Source organism: Budorcas taxicolor, chromosome 1 (genome assembly GCF_023091745.1).
Source record: "Budorcas taxicolor isolate Tak-1 chromosome 1, Takin1.1, whole genome shotgun sequence".
NCBI classification, from domain to species: Eukaryota; Metazoa; Chordata; class Mammalia; order Artiodactyla; family Bovidae; genus Budorcas; species Budorcas taxicolor.
In genome coordinates this window covers 122,198,148-122,214,083 of record NC_068910.1, presented here as the reverse complement: position 1 = coordinate 122,214,083, position 15,936 = coordinate 122,198,148, and the positions used below count along the sequence as shown (strand labels likewise).

The window sequence follows — 15,936 nt, the reverse complement described above, 5'->3', positions numbered from 1 at the left end:
TCAGACAGGACTGAGGGGACTAACACCCCTTCTGAAGCTCCACACCTATATTTTATGTCTTGATAAATGAATCAAGCCAGAAAATTAAAGACATCATTCTACAATAGCACTCTTATTTCTTATACTGAAAATCAGTTCCTATCTTTCACTGATTCTGCTTTAAATTTTTTCTTAAATCCAGACCTTTTTCTTTCTTCTGACTGCACTAATTGAGCACATGATCATCTCTTTCCAGGGTTATTTCATTGTCCTTGTAACAGGTCTTCTGGCCCTAACTTACCTTCCTCCATTCTCCTACACTGTGGCCAGTGACTTCCAAGATGAAAAACAGGCTGCTCCCCTACTTAAATGTGCCCAGGGCCTTCTCTTTGCCACTTGGAAAGTTAAACCCCTTCGGCCTGGTGCTCTGCTTTCTTCATATCTTGCTAGTCTCGAGCATATACCCTAAGCATGTGGGCCTCTTTGGGCTCCTCAAAAGTGTTATCCTCTTTTAGTCCTCTCCTCTTTAGAAGCAATTTCTACCTCTTCACAGTGTACTTCTTTCCCCAACTCTCTTTCTATTCCGTTCAATCAATTCCTGTTGAAGTTTTAAGACAATTTGATATAATTCTTCTGCAATAACTTCTTTCGCCCTGCAGTTTGGTTAACTGTTCCTTCTCTGTGCTCACATAATGCCTCATGCATTCAGAAAATATTTATTAAAAAGATACCATGTACAAAAGCAAAGATACCATTGCTAAATTCAGTCCTGAAAGAATGATACACTAGCAGAATTCAAATTGTAGTGTTATGCCCAGAGTCCGAGTCCCCAAAACTGAGAGAATAAGACATCCACAGCAATGCAAAAGCATAAAGGGGTTTATTACTAGCTTGAGCCAGGGCCCAGGTTTCATCCAGCACAGTGGAATCCGACAAGGGCCCCGAGTTCTGAATCACATATACTTTTATACAGACGGTTCTTTGTTTCTGTAACAGCATAGCTGATTGGTTAAACCGTACGTGCGCGCGGGACTTTTAAACCTCGCATCCCTATCTGGATTGGCTCGGGTCTGGTGCGGGCGGGGGGCTACGGGGATTTTTCTGATTGGTCTAGCTACACTGCCTGCGGGGCTGCCCCTTAGAGCCTGTCCTGGCTTCAGTTTGGTCCTAACAGTAGTTCAGAAGGTGTTTTGATTCTGATGATCTGTGAACTTTCAAGAATATTTTAAAACGTTCTTTTAAACTATAGACTCTGATTTGTTCACTAGAAGAATTTTTGAAATGGCTCTTCACCTCTGCCTGTGTAATCTATGTTTAAAGGTGTCAGAACCCTGGGATTTCCAGGATCAGACTTACTGATCATTCTATGTGTGAAATCCTCTCTTTTGTTGGTTATCCTGGTCTTCGTGGGATTCATCCACTTCCAGAGAACAAAAGATTGCAGGTAGGAAATGAAAAGTGAAAATTGTAGCTCCATTAGAAAGAAAACAGTATCATAAGACTTTGAGTTTACAATGTCCTGGGAAAAGCCTGACCCATTTCCCTTTTGGCAGGGGGGAGGGGGATGGGGTGGGGGTGGGGGGACATTGTACCCTGACTCATTCTTTGATCTAAAAGCCTTGTTAACAGTTGAGAGCCCAGGCAGAAGTGCCTGCAGCACTGGGGCAAGACAATGAAAACCTACTACTTCATTGTAGTTTTTTCCTGAGAGAGATTTGCCTAGTCCATGCTTTGAGAATTCTGTGGGGGAAATAAAGTTTAACTGGGGCTTCTTCAGTGTTTGCTTTCCAGTTTCTATACTTCTGAAGGCTTGTATTCATTTCTACTTAATTATATACTTAATGTTTTTTCCTAGATCAAGAAAATGAAAAAAAATCTGTATGTCAATTTAGACTTGATGAGTTATCACAGAAAAGCAGCCAGCTGAGATCAACCTTCGTTTCAACATCTAGCTCAACTGCTCTTGTTACTACTGGAAATCTTTGTGTTTAGAATCTGTGTGATAGGTGTCAGGCTGGTTTCAAATTCTTAGTCTACATATATATACACATGCAAAAGCTTGTCACTTGCCATTATAATTGGCTAGGATGATTCATCTATTTTCCCCTTTGCCCTGGTGAGTTCTTATTTGCAAATGAGAAACAACCCTGCTTCTCAGCCTAGAGAGAAAGATGGCTCAGTAAAAGGCAAATAACAATGCTGTGCAGTTTTTCTATACCTGTTGGATTACTGGGTGGTGCTTTCATCCTGTCTATTAATAGTTGTTTCCTCTACCCACTTGAGATGCTAATCAACACTGCAATAGCAAGACCCACCACAAACACTGCCTTCAAGTCAGTCCATAGCTAACCTTACATTGTTGCTTGCTCGCTAGTAATTACTGAGACATTTGTATTGAATGTTTGACCTGATCATTAAATAAATGTCCAGGAGCTGTTTTTAGTAGTACCTGTATTTTTGAAGAAACTATTAGTTGATTCCACATAAGAAACTGCTAGTCATTGGAGAGAGAGCTAAATGTTGCCTCACCTTTTAGAGCTGCAGTGTCTGGATTTCTTGTCTGCACTACACAATGTGTTAATTGTGGTAAAAGTAAGAGTACTTGGTGGAATTCTAACAACTTCTAGGGCCACTGTAAACTGGAACCTTATCTTCATTGATATTTATGGTAAACTTGTATTAAAAAAGTGTCCTTTTATATAAAGGAAAAATTTATTGTGTAAAGTGGCAGGTGATTTGGGCCATTACTTTTATTTTAAGCAAAACTCTAAGGGTGAAGATGAATGCTTACTACCTGGAGAATACTAATATAAGTAGAATAGTCCAGTGGTTGGAACAAACAACTCCCAAATCTCAGTGTATTCATGCACAAAAGTTTAATTTTTGCTCACTTCACATACCAAGGCAGGCTAGTGGGGCTAGGGCAGGTGGTAGGAGGAATTTTATCCTATGCTTCTGCCTTTCGCAGAGTATTTTCTGTTCAGCAAGTGAACAGGAGAAATATGGAGAGATACAGAGACAGAGGACAGAGAGAGACAGAGATAGATGCAGGATTTTAGTGGAAATCGCTTTTGCTCACATTCCGTTGCCTAGTGCTTGTCACGTAGCCACACTAACTGTTATGGAAACTAAAGAATGTAGTGTAGCTGCCTTGGAATAAATAAAATCAGGTTTTGGGTACATACACCCAATCTCTGCCTACAGTAAATAATAAGACAAATGCAATGTTTAATACCCTGTTAGTAACCAAACATGAGTCAAGAAATAAATTAGTAAACAATGTCATGTATAACTTATATTAGTTCTTTTCTCTCTCTTTTTAAATCATTATTCCCTCACTTTTAAGATAGGGCATAAAATGGAAGAAAGTCTAATACTACAATTCAATTACAGCCTCAAAACTACTGTTGCACATATTGCTAGCTGCCTGGTGCAATGTTCATTTCCCCTTTCATCTCATAGTAGATGATTGTATTCATGATTCCAAATTTTCTCCCCTCCCTCTATCCATGTAATTTGTCAATAACCTTAGACTTCTTTCCATAAAATGTCTTTATTTTTTCCATAAAGAATTTTATTTGCATTAGCCAATAAAATGAGGCAGAAGTGGCAGTGTACCATTTCTGAGCCTAGATCTAACAAGTCCTGAAAATTTCTATTGCTACTCCATTAGTACATGACTGAGCTAGTATTCTGCAGGATGAGAAAGATGTAGAAAGCTGAGACACCCCAGGATCATCCCCTACTTTCTGTCAAGGCCATCCTACACAATTCAATAGCTGTCAGTCATCTCCCACAGAAGTGTGAAGAAGCTCAGTCAAGGTCAGAAGAGCTGCCCACCTGACCTTCAGTTGATCTCAGACATTTGAGCAATTGCCATAGAGGTTTTTGTGGTTGTTTGATACCCAGCATTGTCACATTAGGTTTCTGACACATGCCTAGTAATACAACTCCATTTTTATTTAGTGTGGAGACATACTTAGCTAAAAGACATTTCTCAGTTTCTCTTGCAACTCAGTATGACCACCCATAAAAGTTTTCACAAGTGTAAACACACATCTTGTGTGATATTTTTGGAATCGTTCTTTAATTAAAGAGAAAAAAGAAGCCTTTTTTTGCTTTTTATTCTTAGCTCCTAGATTGCAGCTCTGGTGTGATGACTGGAAGTTCACCAGCCAAAGTGGGTCTTAGGTAACTTTGAGGATGGAACCTAACTTATTGAGGGTGAAAATGAAAGATAGAAGGATCCTGGCGCCTCATGACCATGAGGTAGCCATAGACTACCTACCTGTAAATTTTTGCGTGAGAGAGAATAAACTATTTTGTTCATGGCACTGTTGTTTTCAGTTTTACTCCATGTGCAGTTGAACTTGATCTGATCGATATAAATATCTAGCTTACCAACCGTAAGATTTGCTCTCGGTCTTGCAACATGGATTATGCTCTATTCATGTGCATCTTCGGGAAAAGGCAATGGCACCCCACTCCAGTACTCTTGCCTGGAAAATCCCATGGACAGAGGAGCCTGGTAGGCTGCAGTCCATGGGGTCGCTAAGAGTTGGACATGACTGAGCAACTTCAGTTTCACTTTTCACTTTCACGCATTGGAGAAGGAAATGGCAACCCACTCCAGAGTTCTTGCCTGGACAATCCCAGGGATGGGGGAGCCTGACAGGCTGCTGTCTATGGGGTCGCACAGAGTCGGACATGACTGAAGTGAATTAGCAGCATGTGCGTCTTCATGGACTATTTTTGTTTTCCTGGATTATGAAGCAAGTTATATTCTATTCATGTGCATTATCGTGGTCTATTTTCATTCTTCCCTTAGAGGTAATCAATCAGATGCAACTTCAGAAGATAATAATCATAAACAAGAAAGCCATCTCTATGATAGTTGCAAAAGAATTGCTAGTTGTATAAACTCAAGGAACGCTGTGGCCTTATGATAGGAAAGGGTGTGGGAAGCTGGGGGTGGGCAAAGATGACCTAATAGTCAGCCAATCCCTAGACATGTGAGGGCATGTCTGTATTTTAAGATTGGGAAGATAAAGACACTGTTGTGGGCTTTTAGAGAGGATGTGAGCAGAAAAACAGAGGAACTGAAATCTATGGGATTTTATTATGTTCTTTTTCCACAGAAGAGACTCCATCGCTGCCTGAAGAGATTTACCCAAGTTCATGTTTGTCTATTCCACTCTCACTGCCCTGATTTTCTGGGAAGAGTAAAAAGCTAAACTATTTCCTCTCAACATCCTACCCACATATAAAGATAAAAAACAAACAAACAAACAAACAAACCAGGATTATTTTCTTTTCTGAACATACATGTAATATACATGCACAACAGATTAATTGTGGTCCTAAATTGAGGGAAATTGGAGGCAACTTTTATCAAAACACAATTGAGAGCCACTAGATGGTGCTTCAACTTAATTTTTTTTTTTTTAACATTTCTAAGCAAGCTAAAATCTTACCTCAGAAGTAATCTTGAATTTTTTTCTTTAATTTTTGTACAAAACTGTCCCTCTCTAAGACCAATTCTTGCATCTTCTTGGGTAGTTCTGAAACAATTATAGAAGAAAAGGAAAATGGTTAATTAAAACTAAGGAGAAAAATTTTTTTCATACTTGAATTGTATTACCCCTTCACTTAATTGTAGTTGAAACATTTTATTTATCAAATGTTAGTGTTAATGGCAGCCGATGGTCAGAGCTACAAATAAGATTAGCTGGCTTTTTCCACTTCTTGGGTCCAACCCCTTATCTCCTCCCCCATCATCTTTAAGAGGCATACATGATTTCTAAAGCTGGAAGGAAGCTACAGAAAAAGTAGGCCAACTTCCTCATTTACAAAAGAGGAAACTACGACTCTCAGAGTAAAGAGACCATTGGATGTTACTCAGAAGCCAGCTGGAATGTGGACTTGCTTTGCTTGCTGATGAGAGCACTCACAAAGTGGACTTTACAGTTTGTTTTGTTTGGATTTAGAGTTAGGGTTCAAGAGAGAATTTATGGTGGTGGTGGTTTAGTCACAAAGTCGTGTCTGACCCCATGGTCTGTAGCCCACCAGGCTCCTCTGTCCATGGGATTTTCCAGGCAAGAATACTAGAGTGGGTTGCCATTTCCCTCTCCAGAGAATTTATGGGAGTCCTTAAAAGGATCACAGGACGAAAAAGGAAAACAACACATGAAATATTCATGAGTTTAATTGCTATCTTCAAAGAGTGAATATTACTGTTGTTAAGGATTGAGTTTCACCACGTGCCAAGGACCTCACATGCCAGGTACAGCACATCTAAACTGAGAAACAAGTGTGATGTAGAGATTTTTAAAATTGCTCTTTTAAGTCTTACTTTAGTCTTTTTTACAATCTTTATGCAAAAAAAGAGACATGAGAGGAAAATTTCCCTGTTTAGGGAAATACACCAATAGTTCAGACAGGGAAAGTAGGGCTCAGGCTGTAGCTTGCATTGGAATTATGAAAACAAAGGGAACTAAAATGATCAGCATAATTTGAAAGTGTTTTTTTCTGGGATCCAGAAATAGGAATTTATGAATCTCATGAGGAATCAGGTAAGAGAAGAAATAGAATAGGCCTTAGCTACAAAAGGGGCTTCCCTAGTGGCTCGATGGTAAAGAATCTGCTTGCCATGCAGAAGACCCGGGTTCAATACCTGGCCTGGAAAGATCCCCAGGAGGAGACAATAACAACCCACTCCAGTATCCTTGAATGGAGAATTCTATGGACAGAGGAGCCTACAATCCCTGGGGTCACAAAGAGTCAGACATGACTGAGCAACTAATACTTTACTTACAAAAAGAGAATTGGCTGGTTATAAATTCTTTCTGAAGGGATAGCTAAAGAATTTTAGAATTAAAGATGCCTCTCTGTTAATATTTAGTTAAAATCTCTTATACACAATAGACTTCATGATTATTGGTGCTTTAGAAATGAAGGAAGAGGGAACTCTGCCCACATTCTGGGGGAAACAGAACAAAGAGGGCAGCAGCTGGCAGGCCTTGTGATAAGACCAAGGATGACTACAAATTAGGTGGGAGAGAGATGACAAGAAGCCACAGAGGAAGGCAATGCCTGATTAGGCATTTTCAAAATGCAGGGGAGGGTATTGTACTTCCTCAAACTACACTGGCTACAGCTTGAGTTATTTTATTTGGACATTAAAGGAAAAGATTTTTCCAGAAGATTGGAACTCTTAGGCACTACTGGGAACTGCAAAGATGATTAGAAGTTCACAGTCTACCAATAGTTATTACTTGAACTCTGAACACTTAAGATATATTATGTCCTAATAATAAGGAGAAGAACTCTATAATCTTTGAAGGTTCCGGCTAGATGTAGAGTGTGACATTTTCCTGCCTTCTTCCCAGTGGCTTATAGCTTGTAATTTTCTGCATGAGAAGAAAGAAACAGGGAATCAATTAGAAATATTCAGAAATCCTTAGATTTGTAGACAGTGTTTTCTTCTTAGGAAACTGCAGACTTTCTCCATTACTAAATAGCCATAAAAGGCCAGAAAGGCAACTCAGCAATCGAGCTCACTGAGAATCCACATATGTCCCACGGTGTGTGCCCAGTGGGAATCCCACAGTGTGTGCCCAGTGAGGGTCCCACAGATGTCCCACCGTGTGTGCCCAGGGAGAGTCCCACAGATGTCCCACAGCATGTGCCCAGTGAGAGTCCCACAGTGTGTGCCCAGGGAGACTCCCACAGATGTCCCATGGCATGCACCCAGGGAGAGTCCCACAGTGTGTGCCCAGTGGGAGTCCCACAGATGTCCCACAGCATGAGCCCAGGGAGAGTCCACAGATGTCCCACCGTGTGTGCCCAGGGAGAGTCCCACAGTGTGTGCCCAGTGGGAGTCCCACAGATGTCCCACAGCATGCGCCCAGGGAGAGTCCACAGATGTCCCACCGTGTGTGCCCAGTGGGAGTCCCACAGATGTCCCACGGTGTGCGCCCAAGGAGAGTCTCACAGATGTCCCACACTGTGTGCCCAGGGAGAGTCCCACAGATGTCCCACGGCGTGTACCCAGGGAGAGTCCACAGATGTCCCACCATGTGTGCCCAGGGAGAGTCCCACAGTGTGTGCCCAGTGGGAGTCCCACAGATGTCCCATGGTGTGCGCCCAAGGAGAGTCTCACAGATGTCCCACACTGTGTGCCCAGGGGGAGTCCCACAGATGTCCCATGGCGTGTGCCCAGGGAGAGTCCACAGATGTCCCACAGTGTGTGCCCAGTGGGAGTCCCACAGATGTCCCACGGTGTGCGCCCAGGGAGAGTCTCACAGATGTCCCACAGTGTGTGCCCAGTGAGAGTCCCACAGTGTGTGCCCAGGGAGACTCCCACAGATGTCCCATGGCATGCACCCAGGGAGAGTCCCACAGTGTGTGCCCAGTGGGAGTCCCACAGATGTCCCACAGCATGAGCCCAGGGAGAGTCCACAGATGTCCCACCGTGTGTGCCCAGGGAGAGTCCCACAGTGTGTGCCCAGTGGGAGTCCCACAGATGTCCCACGGTGTGCGCCCAGGGAGAGTCCCACAGATGTCCCACGGCGTGTACCCAGGGAGAGTCCACAGATGTCCCACCATGTGTGCCCAGGGAGAGTCCCACAGTGTGTGCCCAGTGGGAGTCCCACAGATGTCCCATGGTGTGCGCCCAAGGAGAGTCTCACAGATGTCCCACACTGTGTGCCCAGGGGGAGTCCCACAGATGTCCCATGGCGTGTGCCCAGGGAGAGTCCACAGATGTCCCACAGTGTGTGCCCAGTGGGAGTCCCACAGATGTCCCACGGTGTGTGCCCAGGGAGAGTCTCACAGATGTCCCACAGTGTGTGCCCAGTGAGAGTCCCACAGTGTGTGCCCAGGGAGACTCCCACAGATGTCCCATGGCATGCACCCAGGGAGAGTCCCACAGTGTGTGCCCAGTGGGAGTCCCACAGATGTCCCACAGCATGAGCCCAGGGAGAGTCCACAGATGTCCCACCGTGTGTGCCCAGGGAGAGTCCCACAGTGTGTGCCCAGTGGGAGTCCCACAGATGTCCCACGGTGTGCGCCCAGGGAGAGTCTCACAGATGTCCCATGGCGTGTGCCCAGGGAGAGTCCCACAGTGTGTGCCCAGTGGGAGTCCCACAGATGTCCCATGGTGTGCGCCCAAGGAGAGTCTCACAGATGTCCCACACTGTGTGCCCAGGGAGAGTCCCACAGATGTCCCATGGCGTGTGCCCAGGGAGAGTCCACAGATGTCCCACAGTGTGTGCCCAGGGGGAGTCCCACAGATGTCCCACGGTGTGTGCCCAGGGAGAGTCTCACAGATGTCCCACACTGTGTGCCCAGGGAGAGTCCCACAGATGTCCCATGGCGTGTACCCAGGGAGAGTCCACAGATGTCCCACAGTGTGTGCCCAGTGGGAGTCCCACAGATGTCCCACGGTGTGCGCCCAGGGAGAGTCTCACAGATGTCCCACCGTGTGTGCCCAGGGAGAGTCCCACAGATGTCCCACAGCATGTGCCCAGTGAGAGTCCCACAGTGTGTGCCCAGGGAGACTCCCACAGATGTCCCATGGCATGCACCCAGGGAGAGTCCCACAGTGTGTGCCCAGTGGGAGTCCCACAGATGTCCCACAGCATGAGCCCAGGGAGAGTCCACAGATGTCCCACCGTGTGTGCCCAGGGAGAGTCCCACAGTGTGTGCCCAGTGGGAGTCCCACAGATGTCCCACAGCATGCGCCCAGGGAGAGTCCACAGATGTCCCACCGTGTGTGCCCAGTGGGAGTCCCACAGATGTCCCACGGTGTGCGCCCATGGAGAGTCTCACAGATGTCCCACACTGTGTGCCCAGGGAGAGTCCCACAGATGTCCCATGGCGTGTACCCAGGGAGAGTCCACAGATGTCCCACCGTGTGTGCCCAGGGAGAGTCCCACAGTGTGTGCCCAGTGGGAGTCCCACAGATGTCCCATGGTGTGCACCCAAGGAGAGTCTCACAGATGTCCCACACTGTGTGCCCAGGGAGAGTCCCACAGATGTCCCACGGTGTGCGCCCAGGGAGAGTCTCACAGATGTCCCACAGTGTGTGCCCAGGGAGAGTCCCACAGATGTCCCACGGCATGTGCCCAGGGAGAGTCCCACAGATGTCCCATGGCGTGTGCCCAGGGAGAGTCCCACAATGTGTGCCCAGGGAGAGTCCCACAGATGTCCCACGGCGTGTGCCCAGGGAGAGTCCCACGGCATGTGCCCAGTGGGAGTCCCACAGATGTCCCATGGCGTGTGCCCAGGGAGAGTCCCACAATGTGTGCCCAGGGAGAGTCCCACAGATGTCCCACGGCGTGTGCCCAGGGAGAGTCCCACGGCATGTGCCCAGTGGGAGTCCCACAGATGTCCCATGGCGTGTACCCAGGGAGAGTCCACAGATGTCCCACCGTGTGTGCCCAGGGAGAGTCCCACAGTGTGTGCCCAGTGGGAGTCCCACAGATGTCCCATGGTGTGCACCCAAGGAGAGTCTCACAGATGTCCCACACTGTGTGCCCAGGGAGAGTCCCACAGATGTCCCACGGTGTGCGCCCAGGGAGAGTCTCACAGATGTCCCACAGTGTGTGCCCAGGGAGAGTCCCACAGATGTCCCACGGCATGTGCCCAGGGAGAGTCCCACAGATGTCCCACGGCGTGTGCCCAGGGAGAGTCCCACAGTGTGTGCCCCGGGACAGTCCACAGATGTCCCACAGTGCTCAGATGGGAAGCAGCACCCTCTGCTGTTCTCTCTTGGATATGTGTTCACCTGTCTTCCTGAACAGATCACTGAGCATTTTCTTGTCAGTGCTAGCCTATATGTTTACACTGAGAGCACTATTTCTATCCATTGCCATCTTCCCACATATCCCCAGATAGCATTTATATCTGAAATGGTATCAAAGGGGCAGAGGGCTCCCAATTGACATTGTGGAGGGCAGAATGGAATCTATGCCAGTATAGGACAGTGTATCTCTCTGAATTCCTAGAGGTTGGCATGGTGCCTGGCATTTCTGTGGATTGGATGGCTGGATGAACAGGTGATAGAAAAAATAGTCAGTTCTAGAAGCAGGGTGTAAAGGGCTAGGATCTCAAGGAGTTATTTAAATTGATTACATCCAAGGCTGCCTATGTGCACTCACTTGCCATATTCTGAGTAAATTTATTCCTCCATTCATCAAATATTCATTAATTACTTGATATGTGTCAGCCATAACACTAAATTCTAAAAATAAATAAGTAAAATGTGAATCAAATATTAAGTAAAATAAGATCCTTGAAGATTTCACAGTAAAGAAGACAGACACAGGAGTGGATCATTAAAATCCAGAATTGATGTATTAATACAGGTATATACACAGCGCTACAGCAATCAAAGGAAGGAATACTCAGTTCTGACTGAAGGTGTGGCTTGTAGTTAAGGAAAATCACTGGAATACATTAGGAGGCTCTCAGCTGCTGCATGAAACAGAAACTAGGGCTCTGACAGGTAATAAGGCCACTAACTATCTTATATGACCTAAATCAAATCCCTTATGACTCTACAGTGGAAGTGAGAAATAGGTTTAAGGGGCTAGATCTGATAGACAGAGTGCCTGATGAACTATAGATGGAAGTTCATGACATTGTATAGGAGACAGGGAGCAAGACCATCCTCAAGAAAAAGAAATGCAAAAAAGCAAAATGGCTGTCTGAGGAGGCCTTACAAATAGCTGTGAAAAGAACAGAGGCGAAAGGCAAAGGAGAAAAGTAAAGATATAGCCATTTGAATGCAGAGTTCCAAAGAAAAGCATGGAGAGATAAGAAAGCCTTCCTCAGTGATCAATGCAAAGAAATAGAGGAAAACAACAGAATGGGAAAGGCTAGAGATCTCTTCAAGAAAATTAAAGATACCAAGGGAACATTTCATGCAAAAATGGGCTCAATAAAGGACCAAAATGGTATGGACCTAACAGAAGCCCAGGATATTAAGAGGAAGTGGCAGGAATACACAGAAGAACTTACAAAAAAGGTCTTCATGACCCAGATAATCACGATGGTGTGATCACTCATCTAGAGCCAGACATCCTGGAATGTGAAGTCAAGTGGGACTTAGGAAGCATCACTATGAACAAAGCTAGCAGAGGTGATGGAATTCCAGTTGAGCTATTTCAAATCCTGAAAGACGATGCTGTGAAAGTGCTGCACTCAATATGCCAGCAAATTTGGAAAACTCAGCAGTGGCCACAGGACTGGAAAAGGTCAGTTTTCATTCCAATCCCAAAGAAAGGTAATGCTAAAGAATGCTCAAACTACCACACAATTGCACTCATCTCACACGCTAGTAAAGTAATGCTCAAAATTCTCCAAGCCAGGCTTCAGCAATACATGAACCGTGAACTTCCAGATGTTCAAGCTGGTATTAGAAAAGTCAGAGGAACCAGAGATCAAATTGCCAACATCTGCTGGATCATCGAAAAAGCAAGAGAATTTAAAAAAAAGTCTATTTCTGCTTTATTGACTATGCCAAAGCCTTTGACTGTGTGGATCACAATAAACTGTGGAAAATTCTTCAAGAGATAGGAATACCAGACCACCTGACCTGCCTCTTGAGAAACCTGTATGCAGGTCAGGAAGCAACAGTTAGAACTGGACATGGAACAACAGACTGGTTCCAAATAGGGAAAGGAGTACGTCAAGGCTGTATATTGTCACCCTGCTTATTTAAATTACATGCAGAGTACATCATGAGAGACGCTGGGCTGGAGGAAGCACAAGCTGGAATCAAGATTGCCAGGAGAAATATCAATAACCTCAGATATGCAGATGATACCACCCTTATGGCAGAAAGTGAAGAAGAACTAAAGAGCCTCTTGATGAAAGTGAAAGAGGAGAGTGAAAAAGTTGGCTTAAAGCTCAACGTTCAGAAAACTAAGATCATGGCATCTGGTCCCATCACTTCATGGGAAATAGATGGGGCAACGGTGGAAAGAGTGTCAGACTTTATTTTGGGGGGCTCCAAAATCACTGCAGATGGTGACTGCAGCCATGAAATTAAAAGACTTCTTGCTCCCTGGAAGGAAAGTTATGACCAATCTAGACAGCATATTAAAAAGCAGAGACATTACTTTGCCAACAAAGGTCTGTCTAATCAAGGTATGGTTTTTCCAGTAGTCATGTATGGATGTGAGAGTTGGACTGTGAAGAAGGCTGAGCATCGAAGAATTGATACTTTTGAACTGTGGTGTTGGAGAAGACTCTTGACAGTCCCTTGGCCTGCAAGGAGATACAACCAGTCCATCCTAAAGGAGATCAGTCCTGGGTGTTCATTGTTGTTGAAGTTGAAACTCCAATACTTTGGCCATCTGATGCAGAGAGTTGACTCATCTGAAAAGACCCTGATGCTGGGAAAGACTGAGGGCAGGAGGAGAAGGGGTCGACAGAGGATGAGATGGTTGGATGGCATCACCGACACAATGGACATGGGTTTGGGTGGACTCCAGGAGTTGATGACAGATAGGGAGGCCTGTTGTGCTGTGGTTCACGGGGTTGCAAACAGTCAGACACGACTGAGTGACTGAACTGAACTGAACTATCTTATATAAGAAGGCATCCAGAAGTAGGGCCAACCTCAAGTCTGGTTATTTCAATGGTTCTTCAAAGCCTTGAAGAACTTGGATTTTATCTTTTTCTCTGCTCTGTTATCATCAGCGTTTGCTTCATCCTCAGGCTGGAAGTGAGACAATGGCAACCATCTAAAGGCCACAACCAGACATAGCATGTCCAGAGGAAGAGGGCCAAGCATTTCTTCCTCAAACCCCATCTTATTCACAAGGACATAGAGCCCTCAGAAACTTCGTCTCTTGCCTGATTGGTCAAAGCTACAAGTCCAATCTCTGAGATCATGTTACATTGGTGAGGTCTTCCATGGAATTGGGCTAAAGTCAGTGCCTTTCTCTAGGCACTCATCCTAGTAAACAAAATTGGGACTTTGTTAAAAAAGCAGAACTTAAGAGTGCATGTGAAGCCTTGATGAGGGAGAGGATAGCAATCAAATTGAGTTCTAAAAGATGCATAGGAATGCTACAAGTGGACAGCAGGGAAGAGAGGACACCGTTGATAAAAAGACAGGGAGCTGTGACAGGGTGTGTCTCTTTCAGGGCAATGGAAACTGTCTGTATCATCTCCTCACACAAGTCCAATATTTCTTTCTTGAAGTCATCTGGGGACAGAAGATTGCTATTCTGTTGAGAATGCCAGGAGAGTTTTGCAGATCCAGCATTTCTTGATGAATTTATAACGTTTTCTGAACAGAATGTCCAAATCTTCTGACTGATTCACCCAACACTGATTCTAAGATCAAACAAGGAGCCAAGAACTTTGGTTATACACAGTGAAACACCAAAGAGAGGCACGGGGCCTCAGGTTGGAGCAGCAGTGGGTCAGCTGGTTGATGTCACTCATCTAACAGGGTGGGACTTGGTATCTGAGCTGGGTAAAGCTGGCAGAGTTGAGGTACTTCTCCTTATTCTGGTGCCCCCTCATGAAATATGAAAATAATTCTTGCTCTTAATACAGTTGAAGAGAAGGTTTTGAGGCCAATCCTTCTATACTTACAAATGTCCTTGTAAGGTAAGGTGCTATAGAAACAAAAGGTCTCGTTATTCATTCTATTGGCTTTTGAAAGGCCCTTATGCACACATTGGTATGTAGAAAAAACTGAATGAAGTATCCTTCCCTGAAACATTTCTTCTAAGACACAGAGGCCCCACACAGGTACACCTCGGACGTAGATTTCCACTTCCCATCATGTCTGTTCTATTCTAAACCTCCCACACATGGAGGAGAGAGCTCCTCACAGGTATGGTAATCACCAGAGAGGAAAGAAATGATCACCTCTCCACAAGCAGAAGAAGGCTAGGGGACTAATCAAAAGAAATTGCAAATTTAACGAGAAAGAGCAAAATACATAGACTCGAAATCAGAGAAAAAAATTGAACAAGATTCACTAAAAAAAAATGTTAAGATTCTTAAGGGAGAAGAAAAAAATCATCTTATAAATTGCTATTATGATGTGCTTGTTCAGAATGCAATCCTCCTGGGAAAACAGTTGTGTACGATTATGAGATTAATCACTTACCTTCTTCCTTAAGATGATGAAAATGCACATCTTTTCAGCTTCTCCCCTATGTTATCTTTATGAAAACAGAGACCTATCGAGCAGGGTGGTTTGTGGCTAACAGAAGAGTTTTACTTTGTTTCTTAACGGCATCTTGTCTACTGTGCAGCTTCCGAGGGTTCAATGGGAGCCACAGAACCTGGACAGGAAGCAGGTCTCCTCCTCTGTGGGTGCTGTGTGCACATGTCACACTACTAGAAAGATGAACTTTATATGCTGCTGCTGACCCTTGGAAAGGACAAGAGTGTCTCTGTAGACTTGATGTGCTATGGGAGGTAGGAGATGGACCAAGCTGTGTATTGTGTCTGAACACAAGAACTTACAGCTTGCTTATGGTTCATGCATTCCCAATTGAAGGCTTTGACCCAAGGACACCATCTGCTACATAACACCTTTAAAAACAAAAAAAAAACAAAACAAAACAAAACCTCATCCACAGACTTTCTCATTTTCCATGCAATGGAAAATCACAACACAACACATTTACAAGATATTGAAAACCAAGGAACGGCCCAAGATGTTAGCTCCAAGAAACTACAGTAACTGTCTTGGGACTAGAAAGAATGATTAAACAACCAGCATTCCAGCAAGAAGCATCTGTCTTTTGTCATTCTCCCCAAAGCAACATAAAAAGTGCAGAGGAAGGCAGCCATTTCAGCAGGGGCAAAGGAGGTCAGCTGTTTGCAACATTTTCCACCATTCCCTTAGAACTAAAACCCAAATCCCATTACTTTCCAACTGCCTATCAAAGCAGAGTGTTTGCTGATGCAGCTCAAGGA

The 15,936-nt window shown here is 44.8% G+C and overlaps 1 protein-coding gene across 1 annotated transcript in view; it reads left to right on the top strand.

Annotated features, from left to right (window-relative positions):
* Positions 1-15,936, top strand: part of LOC128052468 (cell surface glycoprotein CD200 receptor 1-like) — a 114,426-nt gene that overhangs the window by 14,163 nt on the left and 84,327 nt on the right. Inside the window, exon 4 of the mRNA XM_052645043.1 lies at positions 1,300-1,423. Within this exon, the coding sequence (XP_052501003.1) occupies positions 1,300-1,423 (124 nt within the window). The remainder of the gene's footprint in view (positions 1-1,299; positions 1,424-15,936) is intronic.